Here is a 15,429-nt window from a genome sequence, read left to right as displayed (position 1 = left end):
TACTGAAACTTGGTGGTATCAGTTGTTACTTGTCTTGTGGCTGTTTCTAGCAGATCTTAACACGGAGAAGAGAAATGTTGTCCCTGTTTTCGCAGACAGGGAAGCCAAGGAATGAAGAGGGAAAATGACTTGCCCGAGGTATGTGCAGAGACACGTGTTAAAAGACGTGTCCTTGTTGTAGCTCTGTGTTTGAAGTGGAGGATTCTGCACTTGTTATCATGTGAAACACTGAGTTTTGGCTTCCTCTTTTGAGAAACACGGGAGAAAGACTGGGAGATCAATACATGGGCTCCTAAAAGGCTGGACGGGGCTTGGAGCAGCCTGCTCCAGTGGAAGGTATCCCTACCTGTGGCAGGGGATTGGAGCTGGATGAGCTTTAAGGTCCCTTCCAACCCAAACCAGGCTGGGATTCTAAGATCCCTGTGCTGGGCTGACACAGAGCTGGAGCATCACAATGCTCTTGGGTTTGTGCTTACGTGACCATTGGAGCAACTGATGCTCTGGTTAGCGTCATCACCAGGAGAGGCTGTACCACGCTTCAGGCAGCAATGTTTGGAGGTAGGAAGATGGGAAGTCATGATTAGCAAGAGAATTAGTCTGGCTTTGTGAGTCGAGGGGCATCCTCTGCTCATCTTGAAGCTGTCAGGAGGGCAGTGTGTGCTTGATCCCCTTGTCTTTCTCTGCCTGGCTTCACCCAGGGTCTGAGAGATGACCCCTGAGTGGAAACCAGGAGATGAGCAGAGAGGAAATTCTCAAGCACGCTCTTCACTCAAGCCTTGGACTCCAAATGGAAATGCTCTTTGTAATCTAACGGAGAGCACATGAGAAACCTGGAGAGGGGCTTTGGACAAGGGATGTAGGGACAGGACAAGGGGGAATGGCTTTAACCTGCCAGAGGGGAGATTGAGATGAGCTCTTAGGCAGTTGGAACTGTCCCTTCCAACCCAAACCATTCCATGGTTCTATGCCTCTCTTCTGTACACCACAGCATCCAAGGGCTGCTCTGAGGTTGCAAGTCGATGCCTTTGCCAGGAGTCTTTATCTTTATAAAGTAGCAATGAGTGGACAGTATAATATATTTCACTTTTAATAAGGTATTGCCAGTTGCACACACTCCACAGAGCAATTAGTGTCAGAAGTAGCTAAGCAATGGTGGGGAGCTATAATTTGGCTGTTTACTGGGTTGGAGGATTTATGGGCAGGCATTGGGGAAAGCTGCGGTCACATCTTGGCTTGGAGGTACAAGAAGTGCTGTGCACTGGCTATTGAGAGTCCTCCTCAGTCGTGGCATTCGTGAGAGGCCCAAACAAACCACTACATTATTTTGGTGGCCCCCCAGCACTAAGGTTTGGGAGGATGTTTTCAAAGCAGGATGCTGAGCCTGCTCAGGTGGGTGGTTACCCAAAATTCAGGCAGGGAGGAGCCTGAATTGCTCTTTGGGGCCTGGAAGGCAGAGCTTTGTGGAAGGTGGGGTCTGAGGTGGTCAAGATGCTTTTTAAGCATCTGATACTGCAAGTCACAAGTATAGAAAGGAGTCCAGCAGTTGGTGGTGCTCTAAATTCAGTGGTTAGTAGCTGAGAAGAGAATTTATCTGGATTCTCCTCCAAATACACACTTCTGGCCTTTATCAGGCTCCGTATTCCATTATTTGGGCAACCTGGTCTCCTAGAAAGTGTCCCTGCTCATGGCAGGGGATTGGAACTGGATGATCTTTAAGGTCCTTTCCAACCCAAACCGTTCTATGAGGTTGTCCTAGTTGGGGAAGAGTCACATCCGGATTGAAGGGAGACCCTGGGCTTGGTTGGCACATGGGCATTGTGCTGATGGGGATGGTCAGACAGGATCGGAGAGGGATGTTTTCAAGTCTGGGGAGGCTTTCTTGCATAATTCCAGCCTGTGAAATACCTGGAATATCCAGAGATGATGGGGGAACATAGTGAGCACCATTACTCCATGTGAGAGTATTGCTGGTTTCTATCGTAGGACTTCTTGCTTTAGTTTTAGGGGTTTTTTAGCATTGGAGCGTGTTGGACAAAGAGCTTCAGTGAGCTCAGCCCGGGGAGGTGCTTGTCTCTGCTTCCTTCCCATGAACTGAACAATCCCCTGCTTTTGTCTGGGACTCTCTGATCATCACAGGTTGTACTGTGCAGTAGGAAGGCAGCTTTTATAAAGCCCATCTGCGTGTTGATCTCTCTGCCGAGGCAGTCAGCTAAAGCGATCCTGCCAGAGCCCTCCTACCCAGATCTATCCAGGCTCCTGCTGGTGTTCCAGAGGCTTGGCCCACAGTCTTTGGCTGGGAATAGCTTTGTGGGTGGACAAAAAGCAGTCTCAGTTTAAAGCCGTGGTGTGGATGGAGATGCTGCCGTGCCTATGGGTCCGGATCGTGACGCAGATGCTGCAGGCTGAATCCAACCTGGATCCACAGAGGGGAAACAAACTCGGTTTGTGTCAGATCTGATTTAGGGGGCTCTGAAATCAGCCCATAGGGGGGTGCGCGTGGAAGCTCGTGGTTGCTAACAAGCGAGGAGCGATGCCAGGGATGCAGGTGCGTTTTGCATCCCTGGTCCCCTGATACCATCGGCCCTGTGCACCTGAACCTGTCTCTCAGCTCCCCGGCCCCTGTGTCACTGTAGTTTCTAGAGGGAGCACAGGCAGTATTCCTGAGCCTGTAGCCCTGCCTGCTCCCCCCTTTCCCACCCCCTGTTTCTCAGTTCAATAAAGTCCCAGTTCCTTGGGTTTGTTCTCCGAATTGAAAGCCTTCCACTTTCACACCTCTGTAATTGGTGCTATCTGTTGAGAGAAACTCTGCAACTCCAGCCCGCCAAGGTCAGGAGGAGCTGAATTGAATTAAAAGGAGCAGAAATTGGTTCAAGGTGGGCAGAGGACCACAGGGAGAACGATGCAATTTCTCTCCTCAAGGCTTCTGATGAGCAGAGTGAGCGGCAGCTTCTCATCTCAGCCCATGGGGGGCTGACATCAGCTCACCCACACCTTAATGCGCACACCGAGGTGGGCACCTCTCGATTGAAAACAAGGAAATGAAAGCCAGCATCTCCTCCTTTTATCTGGACAGCGGGACAGGGCTCTGCTCCTCTGATGCCTTGTCTTGGATGCTGACAACTGTCACTGGAATGACCCTGCAGTGATTAAATGCAGCAAGGAATGGTGTTTTTAATAAAAACCTAAAGCTGCGATACAAGCTGATGGCCAGGAGATTGCAGATGCTGGGAGTTTAATCCTACCTCTAACTCAAAGCCATGTGGAAAACCCTATGTGCTGTAGGACTGAGAGAAGGGAGAGCATCCTGGTGTTTGGATCACGGCTCCTTAGCTCAATCTCTGCTGGTTTAAGCTGGTGTAAAACCAGCGTAACTTAAGCCAGGATGGATTTATAGCCCCGTGGAAGAGCTATGGCTGGAGGGTGTGCTGGGAAGCTGCGTGGCAATAGATGTGATGCTTATAGCTCTTACAGAGCCACTTGGAAATTTTCCCTTTCCTTTTTTTGGCCTTGCCATTGAGAAATGTCTATTTCTGCGCTCACAGAATCTATGAACACTCTTTCTTTAGCTCTGGAAAGTTTGCTTGTCTTGAGGATGCTGTTTCTAGGAGCAGGAGGAGATCCATCTGCTGTGACCTCCCATCCCTGCTCTGCCCTTATCCTTCAGCCCACACAAAGTGTTTCTTGCCATGGCCGGGCTTGGCTTTCTCTTTTGGAGCTCTTCTATGGGATGTATAATTTAGAAGGGATTTGGCCCCAGGTCTTCCCCAGCCCAGCTTAAATGTCCTTGGCTCTTCAGCAATAGAGCCGTGATGGCTTGGGGAGCACTCGGAGCCGAGTGGCTCCGACAGGGTAGCACAGAAAGGGGGAGATGTTTCAAATGGTGACATTTCAAGCAACAAGGGGACAATTTTCCACCCACTTCTGAGCTGGAGCAAAGCCCTCCCAGTCTCTCTTTCACTCCCCAGCTGGGCTGGCACCGGGGATGTGCCATTTATTAGCAGCAGCAGGAAGGCACATGGCCAAGGTAGCCTTGGAGGATGCCCAGCGTGGTACCCCAGCTGTTTGGAGGATGTCCTCAACCCCATTTTCTTCCCTGGGGAACTCAGTGCTTGTGGCCTGCTCCCATCCTTGGGCAGGAAAGGAGCCACTGGCACGGATGCAGCCAGCGGCTTGCCCTGTGACATCCCTGGGCCCCAGCTCTTCCTCTCTTGTAATTTATACAAGCACAAGCTGATGTTCCCTTTTAAATTGACAAAGGCAGGGAATGGAGCCTGGGAAGCCCTCTGACCCCGGAGCCCTGGTCCATGAAAATTACAGCGCGTTTCCTCTTGATGTACTTGCAATGGGGAGACGCTGGTTAATTTGCCAGGACTCAGAGGTGACCTGGGTTTAATAAAGAGGATTAATGGATTTGAGCTAAAGGTCTCGGCTGTTTGGAGCTGATAGCCTTCTCCTTCGAAGACACCAGCCTCTTGCAGGGGGATGTGGAGGCAGCTCTCTTCAAGGGACGTGCTGCTGTGTCTGCAGGTGATTTCCTTATGGCTTGATAAGCAAAACCAGGTACCCTGACCCCATCTCCCTGGGCATGGGCAGTGCTGCTGTGATGGTGCCGACCTGCCCTGTCTGCTGCCTGTCATTGCTGCCTCTGGACGTGCTGGTGCTGCCTGTTCCTTCCCTTTCTGCCTTTAGGACACGTGTGCCATCCCTTGTGCTCAGCCTTGTGCTCTAGCTTTGGGGTTTGATGCTGAATGTGGGCTTAGCTAGCTGCATCCTATGGCTGGTTTAGGGTAGGCGATGGCAGCAGTGCCATCAACCAAGGCATCCCTATGGCAGTGCTGATCTTACCAAGCAGGGTTTGTGTTTCATCCCACGTCTGGCACTGCTTCCCACAGGGATTTTCACTCATCCCTGACCTCTCAGGGAGGAGAGGCAGGGATTTAGGGATGGGTGCACCAAGAGGCTCTACAGTGGGAGGGAGATGGTTTAGCTCAGGGGATGGATGCCTGAGCATTGTCACGACTGGGTGTAGGGATTTAGGAAGGATGAAGGGGGAGTTTGGTGCTTAGGGAGGAAGAAGAGGATGCACAATAAGGTGTGAGGGGTGGCAGGAGCTGCATGAGGGCAGTTTGTCCCAGGAGATCCTTGCGGGGAAGTGCCACGTGCTGTTCTCATATGGGTTAAAGTCAGCCCTGCGAGGATGATCCCACTCGCTGTCAAGCCCCGTAGCAGGAGTGATAGGCTGCCAGTGGCCGTGATGGGGAGCAGCCTGAGCTGCTGCAAACCCTTCTCCTCTGCCTTCTCTCTTAATGTTCCTAGTGCTCAGAGAGCAATCAACTTGCCCTTCAGGTCTTTTTTGGGTCGGATGGGAAAGATGCCCTGACTGAAACCCATTTATTGAGGAGAGAATGTGCAATGAAATTACAAGCTGTAGCTCTTACCAGCTCCTGGCTTCTGCCTTGTCTTTTTCTTATCCAGCAGCATACCTCATCTTAGGAAGCATTATTCTCATTAAAATCCCTTTTCTCTCTTTTCAGAGGGACTAGGTAAGCAAACAGCAGTTCATCCTTTGCCAAGCACAGGTAGAAGTGTTCAACAAGAGATACCAGAGTGGAGCTGGGTCATCTCTAACCCATTATTTCTCTCTCTTGGGGCGGACAGTGCCATCTCTTACCTTTGGTGCTCACCAGGGGAAGCCAAATGGAGGATTTCCATGCAGAGCTGAGCATGAGGTCAAAGCTGAAGGCATTTGCACCCTCCTCCTAATGAATCCCACTGCCCTTTAGGACAGGAAGGGAAAGTATTCAATGTATTGTGGAGAAATTAAGTACAGGAGCCTGAATGAATGATTCAGCAAATGCACTTGAATGTGATGCTGTTATAATGGATCCTGATGTGCTGCTGGATCACTGCTCCAGGAGGGAGTTTGAAGGGATGTGTGTGGCCACACAAACCCCAAGCATCATCAGGAATGAAATAAGATTTGGTCCATCCAAGCATGTGCTTTGGTTACTTCAGGCTCATGTTGGCTGCTTGATTTTGCCTGAGCACTGTCGCTCCTGGGGAATTTCTCCCTTTTTAAACAAGCCGATTTTGAAGGTGCTGATGAAATGAAGGAAATCTAATAAAAAGAAGGGAATTGCGAGTTTGCTGTCATTAAATCTCTTGTGCTGCTTCTCCTAAGCAGCCCCCACAGAGCTCGCTGCAATAGCCTGTCTGGCAAATCATCTTTAATGCTCACAAGTGGCCAGGACGTGGGGTTTGTCTCACGCCTGCTTCCTCCCACAGCCCGGCAGAAAGCAGCATCACCTCCATCCTCATCCTCAGGAGGACTGAGGGCTGCGTCCCTGCCTGCTGTGCTGAGGCTTTGCTGATGTGACATTAGAGATCTGGCTAATGGCCTTTTGCTGCCTTCCTTTATCCGCAGGGCTGGGGACCAGATTTAGCTGTGCAGCAGTGAGGTGAAGCAGCTATTTTGGTCACCAACAGCATGCAAAGAGGAGTGCTTCAGCCTCACAGCCGCTTCCCAAGGCTGCTTTCCCGGGAATGCTATGGTTTGGGATGAAAAAAAGCCTCTTTACAGTCAGGTCAGGCTCTTTCCTTGGAGCTGAGCCCTGCGCTGAGCCCTCCTCACCCCACCATGACCTGGGGACCCCTGCTATGTGCAGCGGGGTCTTGCCAATGAATCAGGCTGCAGCAGAGCTGCTGCTTTAATGCATTCAACCCACATTGTCTCCTGCCTGTAATTTATACCTGAGGTTGTCATGTATTATTTAGCTCAGTGCTGGAGATTAGAAATGCAGTTGGTGGGAAGGAGCTGGGCAGAGCATCCCCGGCTCGTATGGGAAGTGAATGGAGCAGCTCCATAGTTTGGCCCTTTATCCGTGGCTTTTCCCAGGAGAACTCTGATCCTGGGCATCAAGCTGCTGTTCAGCCCTGCAGGAGGAGCCCCCGCTGCAATATATTGATGTTATTTTTGTCCTTGCGTTTGAATTCTTTGCCTTTTACAGAAACTTTTTTATCCTAAGAAGTTTTGGGCTGCTTTAGCACTGTGTGACCACAAAGAGGGGAGAAAAGGCCAGCTTCCAGGACAAGAGCAACCTGTGGGCATGGTGAAGAATGTGCAAATCCCATTCCCAGGGTCTGAGCAGGTTTTGATGTTGATTTTATATACAGTGGGAATAGAAATCAGAAGCATTCGAAAATCACCTTTTTCTAGCAGGAAAAAGAGGTTGGGAGCAGGAGTCGGGGTTGTGGTGAGCGTGGAAAGAAAGGGAGAGATCCCCAAGGAATTTCCTCTGTGGGTTGCCCAGATTTCCAAGTTTTTCTTTCAAGACTCCAGCATCCCATGCACAAAACCAGCCCAATCTCTCCATGGAACTGATGCCTTTTAACCAAAGTTGGTTTTCATCACACACGTCCCATAAAACATCCTTTTCCAGCCCAAATTGGGTATTCCCCACCACTTTTGCTCTGAAATCCAAGGGATCCCTCAGGCTGTGTCCCTGATGCTGTGACCTTTTCCCATGGCTTTTCCCATCCCTCGCAGCCTCTTTCCCCCCAATGCCAATAAAGGCAAACAAAAATTAAATCTATAATTATCATTACTAATTCCACTTAATTAGTCACAAGCCAGCAGCCAAATTGGCTTTCTCATAATTATCAGATAAGCAGTAAGCACATCTCATAGATTATAATTAACACTACTTAATTAAAATCTAATATACAGACACCCTTTCCTCAACATATGCCTAATGGGGTTCATAGAGGGTACGTGAAGTCTCCATCCCCATTGCTCCCCCTAAAGTTGCCTTGGATGCCGCTTTGGCGTTGAGTTTGGGATGCTCTTCCTTGCTTTCAGACACTTGGGCTTGGAGAAAGGCATCTTGCTGCTGCATTCACATGAGATACTTCCCCAACTTTACTGTTGTAGAGCCTTAATATTGTTATTGCTCCAGCTGTGACCCTGCCATAATCCCTGTCTATGCTGGGCTCTGCAATAATAAAGCAGCTTGAATAAATTACACTTTCCAAGGCAAAGGCTGGATTTTGGTGCTGGGCTCTGGGTATTGATGGCTCTCTTATTTCCTCCTCCTTTTCCTGACTGGGGTCAGGGGGGGGTCTGAGTTTGCAACGAAGCTTTATGCATGAGGGGAAGGAACTCACCCCCTTGCTTGCACCCTCCTTGGCCATTTATAGCCTTGTAAAAGGCTCTCACTGGCCCCATTCCCCTGGGTGTTGCAGCACCCACATGCAAGGAAGACCTTGGTCCCCTCCAGGGCTTGGCTGGGGGTTGAGCATCAACCAGTGCACTGGGGGAGCTTTTAATTGTTCTTTCCCTGCGTTTGATGGATGCAGATGCCTGTGGATGGAGAAGCAGGGGCTGAGCTGGGGAGTCTGAGCATCATAAGGGCCACCAAGGCTTTGGTGTCCCTTTGCGGATGGCACGATGAGGTGAACTGGGAGCAGTGCTGCCGTTGTCTGACCTTGGGGTGATAACTCCATCCTGTTCCTGGTTTGCTGCCTATTTGGCTGACTGGGAAAAAACGGAAACTCCTGATAGTGCTGATTATTAATGAGATCATTTGCCTGCCAGTTTTTTGCTGAGCTAATATCTGACTGGTGAGTTGATTCACTGTGGGAGATTTAGGAAATGTGATTTCCGTCTCAGAGATGCTGAGCTGAGCTCCTTGAAACCGGGAGGGAGGGAGGGAGGGAAGCTCCTTCTCCAGGACTTGGTGCCAGCAAGGGCTCCTGGTTGTGATGCCAGGAATGGAGACCCCTTCTCTATGCAGGGCAAGAAATGGAGCATCACCGTTGCAAGCACTGGTCCTTGGGGATGGGGAACATCCAGGTTTGGAGCACCAAGGCTGTGGGTGATGGAAGGGCAACCCAGTGCCTGTGATGTGAGCTCATCTGGAAAGGCTGCAGCAAGTAAGGGCTTGGCACGTGTTGTGGTGTCAGGGGAGGATTTGCGGATTAGAGATGTGTAATTGTATGTAGTGCATGACAAAACAAAATAAGTGGTAAAAGGAACTCAGTTGTATTAAGAATTCAGAGCAAGTGTTAAGCTTTTTTACGTGAAGGGGAAGGAAAAAAAAGGCCTGCAAAATCCCTTTTCCCTTCTGCAGCCTTGGCTCCATGTGCTCCTGCTCCTGGCTGCAGGTGATGGAGGATGAGGGATGCTCGTTGTCCATAGGAGACAGAAGAAGGACTGACCACTCCTGAAAGCTTTCCCTCCCCAGTTTCTAGACCTGAATGGATTTGCTGATGGGGTCCAAAGGCAGTTGCAGGACTCTCTGGTCCATCCCATCCCTGCCATGCCGTCAAGCATCTTGCTTGTGAGCTCTGCAATAGACCGTGCGAGGCAGCTGTATGCTTTTTTTCCCATAGGGATTTCTTGCCATCATAAGATCTTCCCAGATTAAGTAAATAATTTCACATTAGCTTAATTAAGTCTAATAGACTCATTAGTTCACTCTTTGCGCATGTTCCCAAGGGGAGATGGCCGGGAACCGTGAAGAGCTGCTGCAGAGAAATCCATCTTGGAGGCAGGAACCAGCAGCAGGCAGCTGGGCTCCTGGTTGAAGGGTGGCTCCAGGAGGTGCAGGAGTTAAAAGCTGACATCCCTGTGCTGTAGCTTGAATCATGGACATGTTTTTCCTGCCCCACACGGGCTGGCTGGAGGCTCAAGCGTGGCCACCCGTGTTCCAGACCATCCTGGCATGTCACAATAGCCTCTGTGTGCTTGGGGATACCTTGAACTGCTTTGACCGTGGTAGCATCATGAGACCAGTTTAGCAGCCCCATGAGGTCTGCGTAGTGATGCTTTGCCAGCCCTTTAGTTATTTCTCCTTGATGCTGGCTCCTTGAAACTAAGAGGCTTCTAAGCTCATCGTGATCAGAAGAATGCAGTACTGATCTGATGGGGTGAATGTTCCTTCTGCCTGCTGCATGGGAGGGCAGGAGCAGATTCTGGATGGAGTGAGTGGTAAGGACAGGTGTTGAGCAGATGTTTGGGGAAAACAGATGGTGATGGGGAAGGGAAAGAGCTGATGGAGGCTAAAATAGACGTGTGTGTGCAGGTGCTTGCCAGGGGAGAGGTGGAAGCATTGGAGGAATGTGGCTTTTCTGTTCCCTGCTTTCCTGGTGGCGCATGGTAGTGAATTCCACTGCAATGCACAGGACATTTTTGTCTGCATTTTAAAGTTACATCAAGGGCATTGAGAGCATATGGATAGATGACCCCTTCTTCCATTTGCATAAATCTAAATAAAACCAAATAAGATTGAGAGAGGAAGGCAGGGACCTGCAAATCTCTTCATTCTAGTGGCGTGTTCCTATCTCCTGCACACAATGCTGAGGAGCAGGAAGCACAGAAGAGGGACGTAGACATCTGGTTTCCCTTTCAGAAGTGTTGCCTGTTCTTTATTTATAAAGAAATGATTGTATTTAAAGCCAATACTCAATCTCTTGTAGCAGCAGAAGAGCAGAGATGGGTGGAGAGATTAGAGGGAAGTGGCTTATGCATATAAATGGGAGTTAATTTTCTTGACTCTTTGGAGAAGTGAAACTTTACTTCGAGCTCTGGGGCTCTTAGGGGTATTTTGCCTTCAAAAGCAGTGGGATGAATACTTGGCCTGGCCGGAGGGATGCTGTGTTGTGGTGTGCTAGGGACCATCACCTCTCCTGCATGGCAGAGGGCCAGGATGTAGCCCGGGGTCCAACAGAAAGCCATAGGAGGAGGGAAATGCTGTTCCACTCGTGGTTTTGAGCCTTGTTCCTCCAGATCTCATCCCCTGAGCATGTCTCCTTACCCCATAGCACAGCCCCTGGCTGCGCATCACCTCCAGCAGGGATGGGAATGGGAAGAGAATAGATTGAAATGCTAAATACACTCAGCTGGAGCTGGTGGAAACCTAGAGGAGAACAACACAATGTTTCTTTTGTTTTGTCTTATTGCACAAGAAAAAAATCTTCCCAGCCCAAACTGTCACTTTGGAGATAATTTGTGGCTGAGGATTTCAACACCCACTCCAATGATATTTTATTCTGACCCTAAACAAAATCAATAGCTTTTTTTTTGCCTCCTCCTTTTTCTTCTTCCTCGAGAAAACAGTATTTTTCAGCTCAGTGGAAGAAGAAAATAGATTCTGCCCAGTGTTGTTAAAAAAGATGGTATAACCACTGTCTCTGGAAGTGTAAAAAGTACATGATCTAATATGTCTGAAGCAATTTTGAAAGGCTGCTTTATTTAAGGTAATGGAGAAGCAGCAGTAAACCTCATAATCTTCCTGGATAAAGAGTGCAGCAGGAGGGTTCAGAGCTGCACAGTTCTGCCCTGCCTGCTGCTGTTCACCTTGCAGAGCTGGGGTTTGGTGCTGGATGGAGCATAGGGAGGTGCTGGTACCCACCAGAGCATGGTTACGCTGGAGGGATTGGATGCTTTGGGGTCTTTAAAGCTCTTGTAGAGGGAAGGGGACTCTGAGATGCAGGAGCATCTCTGGGGGACTTAAGGGAGCCGGGATGGGTGTCCCTGGCACATCATTTCCAATTCCCAAGCTCTGGAAGCAGAAGCCTTCAACAGTGTTGTTGCGCTTCTTGGGAATTACAGCAAATCTTGTTTGTCAGAGGAAGCTGATGAACTTCCAGCTAAATTATAAATTATTTTCTATAAATTATGGATGCATTTTCTCTGTTAGGAGTTGAGGCTCTGATCAAAAAGTTTCCAAGTGTGCTCTCTCCCTGCTTCCTCAAACTCAGATCTGTGCGCTTTGGCTCCTGATTTGCTTTGATTTTGATGAATTTTTTACTCCCCCCCAGAAACAAATCCTTTGTTTGTTCTTGACGGGCACCAAGGGAGAAAACTTCTGAAACCCAGCTCAAACGCTTCACTTGCAATCAGGGTGAGCACTAAGAGGGTGCTCTGTGTCGGCGCTTGGAGAGGGAGGAAGAGGAGGAAAAGGGAGGACGGAGGGAGCTGGTGCTAGGTGGGTTTGACATATACCACTCCCTATTCTGAGGTTGGAAGCAGTTTCTTGAAGGTCTTCCCAAAGGTCTGAGGTTGAAATGCATTGAAGAAACAAGATCCAACAAGTGATGCCACCCTTGGGGTGTTTGCATCCTCCTGTCTCTATGCCCAAGCTTCCAGCGTTTACACCCTGCTCAGGTGTAGGTAAGGACCCAGTTCCTTACAGACACCCAAGACTGGTGCCCAGCAGCACGTCGCTGGACCGGATAAAAGGGACTCTATTAGCCTTCCCTTGTGCGGATGACAGGGGCAATCACTCTTGTAGATGTTTAATTAAAATGTTTAATTAAGCACACTTCGAGCAGGCAGCAAAGTTAACAGTGATCCTGGCTGAGTCCCCAGACTTGGAGTTAGTGAAGGTGGGGGGGGGCGAAGAGGAGGAGGTGAGCACAGAGGAGATGCATTAGGCTGCTCCTCGGTAATGTTACAGGTCTCCTGCTAAGAGCAGGAAGGGCAGAAGACAGCAGTGACGTGTGTGTGTGTGTGCTGGCTATTGATTCCTCTCTGGTGTATAGAGGCTAGTTGGGGCTTCCTTGCATCTCCCGCTGGTTCTTTGCCTCTTTATTGGCTGAGGTGCACTCCCAGGTCCTTGTGGGTTTGGACTCTTTTTACCCATTGCCTTGGAAGCACAAGTCTTCCATGGGAGTACATCCATCGCTTTAAAACCAGCCTCAGAAACTAGTTCCTGAAATAGCCCGTGGGGAAGGAAGGAGGGAAGGAAAAATCAGTGCAATGTACAGCCTTTCTCCAGGGAGCAATTACCAGGCTGAGAGAAAGCTATCGGTGCTCCACTCCCTTAAGCCGCCTTTCCATGTGTGTGCATCCTCAGCACCTCCCTTCCTGCTGCTTCCCCAGCAGCAGGTACAGGAGGAGCCCCTCCAGAAACATCCCATGAAAGCATGGAGCCGAAACGAACACTACAGGGTTCAAATGGGGAAGTTCAGGTTAGATATAAGGGAAAAGCTCTTCCCTGTGAGGGTGCTGAGGCGCTGGCACAGGGTGCCCAGAGAAGCTGTGGCTGCCCCATCCCTGGCTGTACTCAAGGCCAGACTAATGGGGCTTGGAGCAACCTGGCCCAATGGAGGGTGTCTCTGCCCATGGCAGGGGGTTGGAACTGGATGAGCTTTAAGGTCCCTTCCGACCCAAACTGGTCTATGAGAAGCTGAGATTACATGGAAATAGGAGGAGCAAGAGGACCAGAGTTACCAGCTAGAGAGCGATATGGTCTTGTTATCCAGTTAACACCATGTGGAGCTGAGCAATATTTAGCTCTGGCTAGCAGGAGCCCCAGGGTGAGTAGCTGAGGGTTTGAAGAGCCAGGGCTGAGAATGCCAACCACTGTCCCCAGTTCCCTGGTTAACATCTGTGCCGAGGTCAGCCTTACTCCATCTCCGAGTCGGGCTCCTCTGCTTCCCCTCTCTGCTGACGTGTTTATTTCTCTGATTAATGAACTCTGCAAATTAACCTCCACGCTGCTCTATAATTGCTATTAAAGCTTCAAAAATCACTTAAGCGTTCCCAACGCTGCCGAGCCCATGCTGGTTGGCTGGGGGTGCCAGGGTGCTGCACTGATTGCGGGGAGATGGAGCCCATCTCCTGACCTCCACGTTGACAATTAATTATGGCGTTCAGCACCCAAATTACCCCTGGTGTCCACGTGCTCAGCTTTATCTCTCTGCACACACGAGCTTGGCTTTTAATTAAAGGGCCTTCAAATTAAATGAAAACAAATTCAATTATTGCCTCTTCTTAGAACAGCTCGCTGCAGACTCCTGACGAGCCTTCGATGGAGAACCTGGGGAGCGTTGGTCTCCCATAATCCAGTCGAGCTAAATTTGTCTGCTCTGCTGTTTTCCTTATCATCAATTGAGCTGTTCTCTTGCCACAGGGTCAGACATGGGTTTGATTTGCAGAGGAAGCTGAGTTTTAAAGGTTATTGCCTTCTTCATCTTCATAGTTCACTTCAAGGAGAAGATGCTCTTGCATGCGGTGGAGGGGTGGGACTGTCATCATTAGTCTTCATTTGGGCTGCAGTGGAAGGTAGGAGACCACAAAATGAGGGTCGGTGCTGGATACCTGACTGCCAGGCAGCTGGTCCCTCACCCAAGGGGACTGTAGTGTTCAGAGCTGTATGTTCAAGTGTGGACTCCTCCAAACCTATAAAGGTCTTCTCAAAGGGGAAAGTGTCATATAGAAACGAAGGCAAAAATCTTCCAGGAGCTTTGCTGTGACTTCCATTACTGTAGCAGAGAAAGCATCACGAGTCAGTGTTATTGCTGATGGCCAAAAATAAGTGGCTGAGAAGGTTTCACAGCAGGTGGACACACTGGGAGAGCTTGGCTTGAACAGGAGCTCTTGGCTGGAGGTCAGCTTAGGTTAACCCAAATAGTGCCTTCTAACACCAAGGTGCCTTTTTAAGTGATGTGCTTGCCTTCCACTTCCATCTGCAGCCATCCAGGCAGGGTTTCTTTGCTAGAAAAGCATCTTATCCGTTCCACATGCTAGTGATCCCCTAAAAAGTCCTTGTTCATCTCCCTTGGGAAGGAGAGAAAGAAAATGTGGCTCTGGCACTGCTCTTCCAAGTCATTTTGGTCCTAGTTATTATTTTCCTCTCTTTGTGGAGTCTGTGCTATCATCTGTGCTGGCAGGAGCTGGCACGAGGGACTAGCTGATGCAGAGGGAGAAACCAAAGTCATCAAAACCCAGAATGATAATGAAGGTCTGGGGTAAGGCTCTCTGGTCTTGTCCATGAGCAAAAGCTCCACAGCATTTTGCCAAGCAGCATCGGTGGATGATCAGCCTCATTAGCTTCACCTATGGAAAACCATTCCCTGGTTGGCAGGGAAGGACGCAGAGGGATGCTCTGCCAACGTGGTTCAAAAAGCTTTCCAGAGCAGCCAAACTCCTCCTAAGCCCTCCTGCTGTGCCGAGCCTCTCTGTCTGCTGCTCTGGATGGTAATAACACGAGATGATATTGCTCTTTAAAAGGCCGCAGTGATCTCTCTTTATTCTGCTTGCAGCCAAGCACCACTGCCTTGCAGTGATTGAAGGTTAGGCTGCCGTGACCGCCTGCTCCCGCCTCCAGGGCAGCCTGCCTGCTCCCAGTACCAGCTCCCCCCTTCATCTGGTCTCCACTAGGAGCTTACCCTGCCTCTGTTGCTCACGGCTACACTATCTGCTCTCTCATCACCACGGTGACATCTCTTTCCCCAGGTCTGTGCAGGACGCGGATGGAGGGTGGCAGCCTCTCCTTCCCATCCCAAGTGGGCTGCACCTTGGGAAGTGGGATGCTTCCTGGAATCCAGCCTCAGCTTGGGGTAGGGAGCATCCTGCAGCACCTCCTTAGAGGTTTCCTTCTTAGAGGAAAAGCAAGTTCTGCTTCTCTCACCCAGCTCTCTTGC

General features: G+C 49.9%; 1 protein-coding gene across 3 annotated transcripts in view; it reads left to right on the top strand.

The window, feature by feature from the left end:
* The window catches only part of LOC133281060 (opioid-binding protein/cell adhesion molecule homolog), a 332,189-nt gene that overhangs the window by 60,416 nt on the left and 256,344 nt on the right, over positions 1–15,429 (top strand). Inside the window, exon 1 of one of the 3 annotated variants that reach the window (XM_061476213.1) lies at positions 9,831–9,988. The exons of the other annotated variants lie outside the window; for them this stretch is intronic. Within the exon in view, the coding sequence (XP_061332197.1) occupies positions 9,952–9,988 (37 nt within the window). The 5' untranslated portion in view covers positions 9,831–9,951. Of the gene's footprint in view, positions 1–9,830; positions 9,989–15,429 lie in introns of those variants that run through there. 3 annotated transcript variants of the gene reach the window in all.

Source organism: Pezoporus flaviventris, unplaced genomic scaffold, assembly GCF_033815535.1.
Source record: "Pezoporus flaviventris isolate CSIRO_AGI_PZ_B2104156 unplaced genomic scaffold, CSIRO_AGI_Pfla_v1 ptg000093l, whole genome shotgun sequence".
Classification (NCBI taxonomy): Eukaryota; Metazoa; Chordata; class Aves; order Psittaciformes; family Psittacidae; genus Pezoporus; species Pezoporus flaviventris.
Note: the sequence above shows the minus strand (reverse complement) of the source record. Positions and strands in the feature narration are given on the sequence as shown.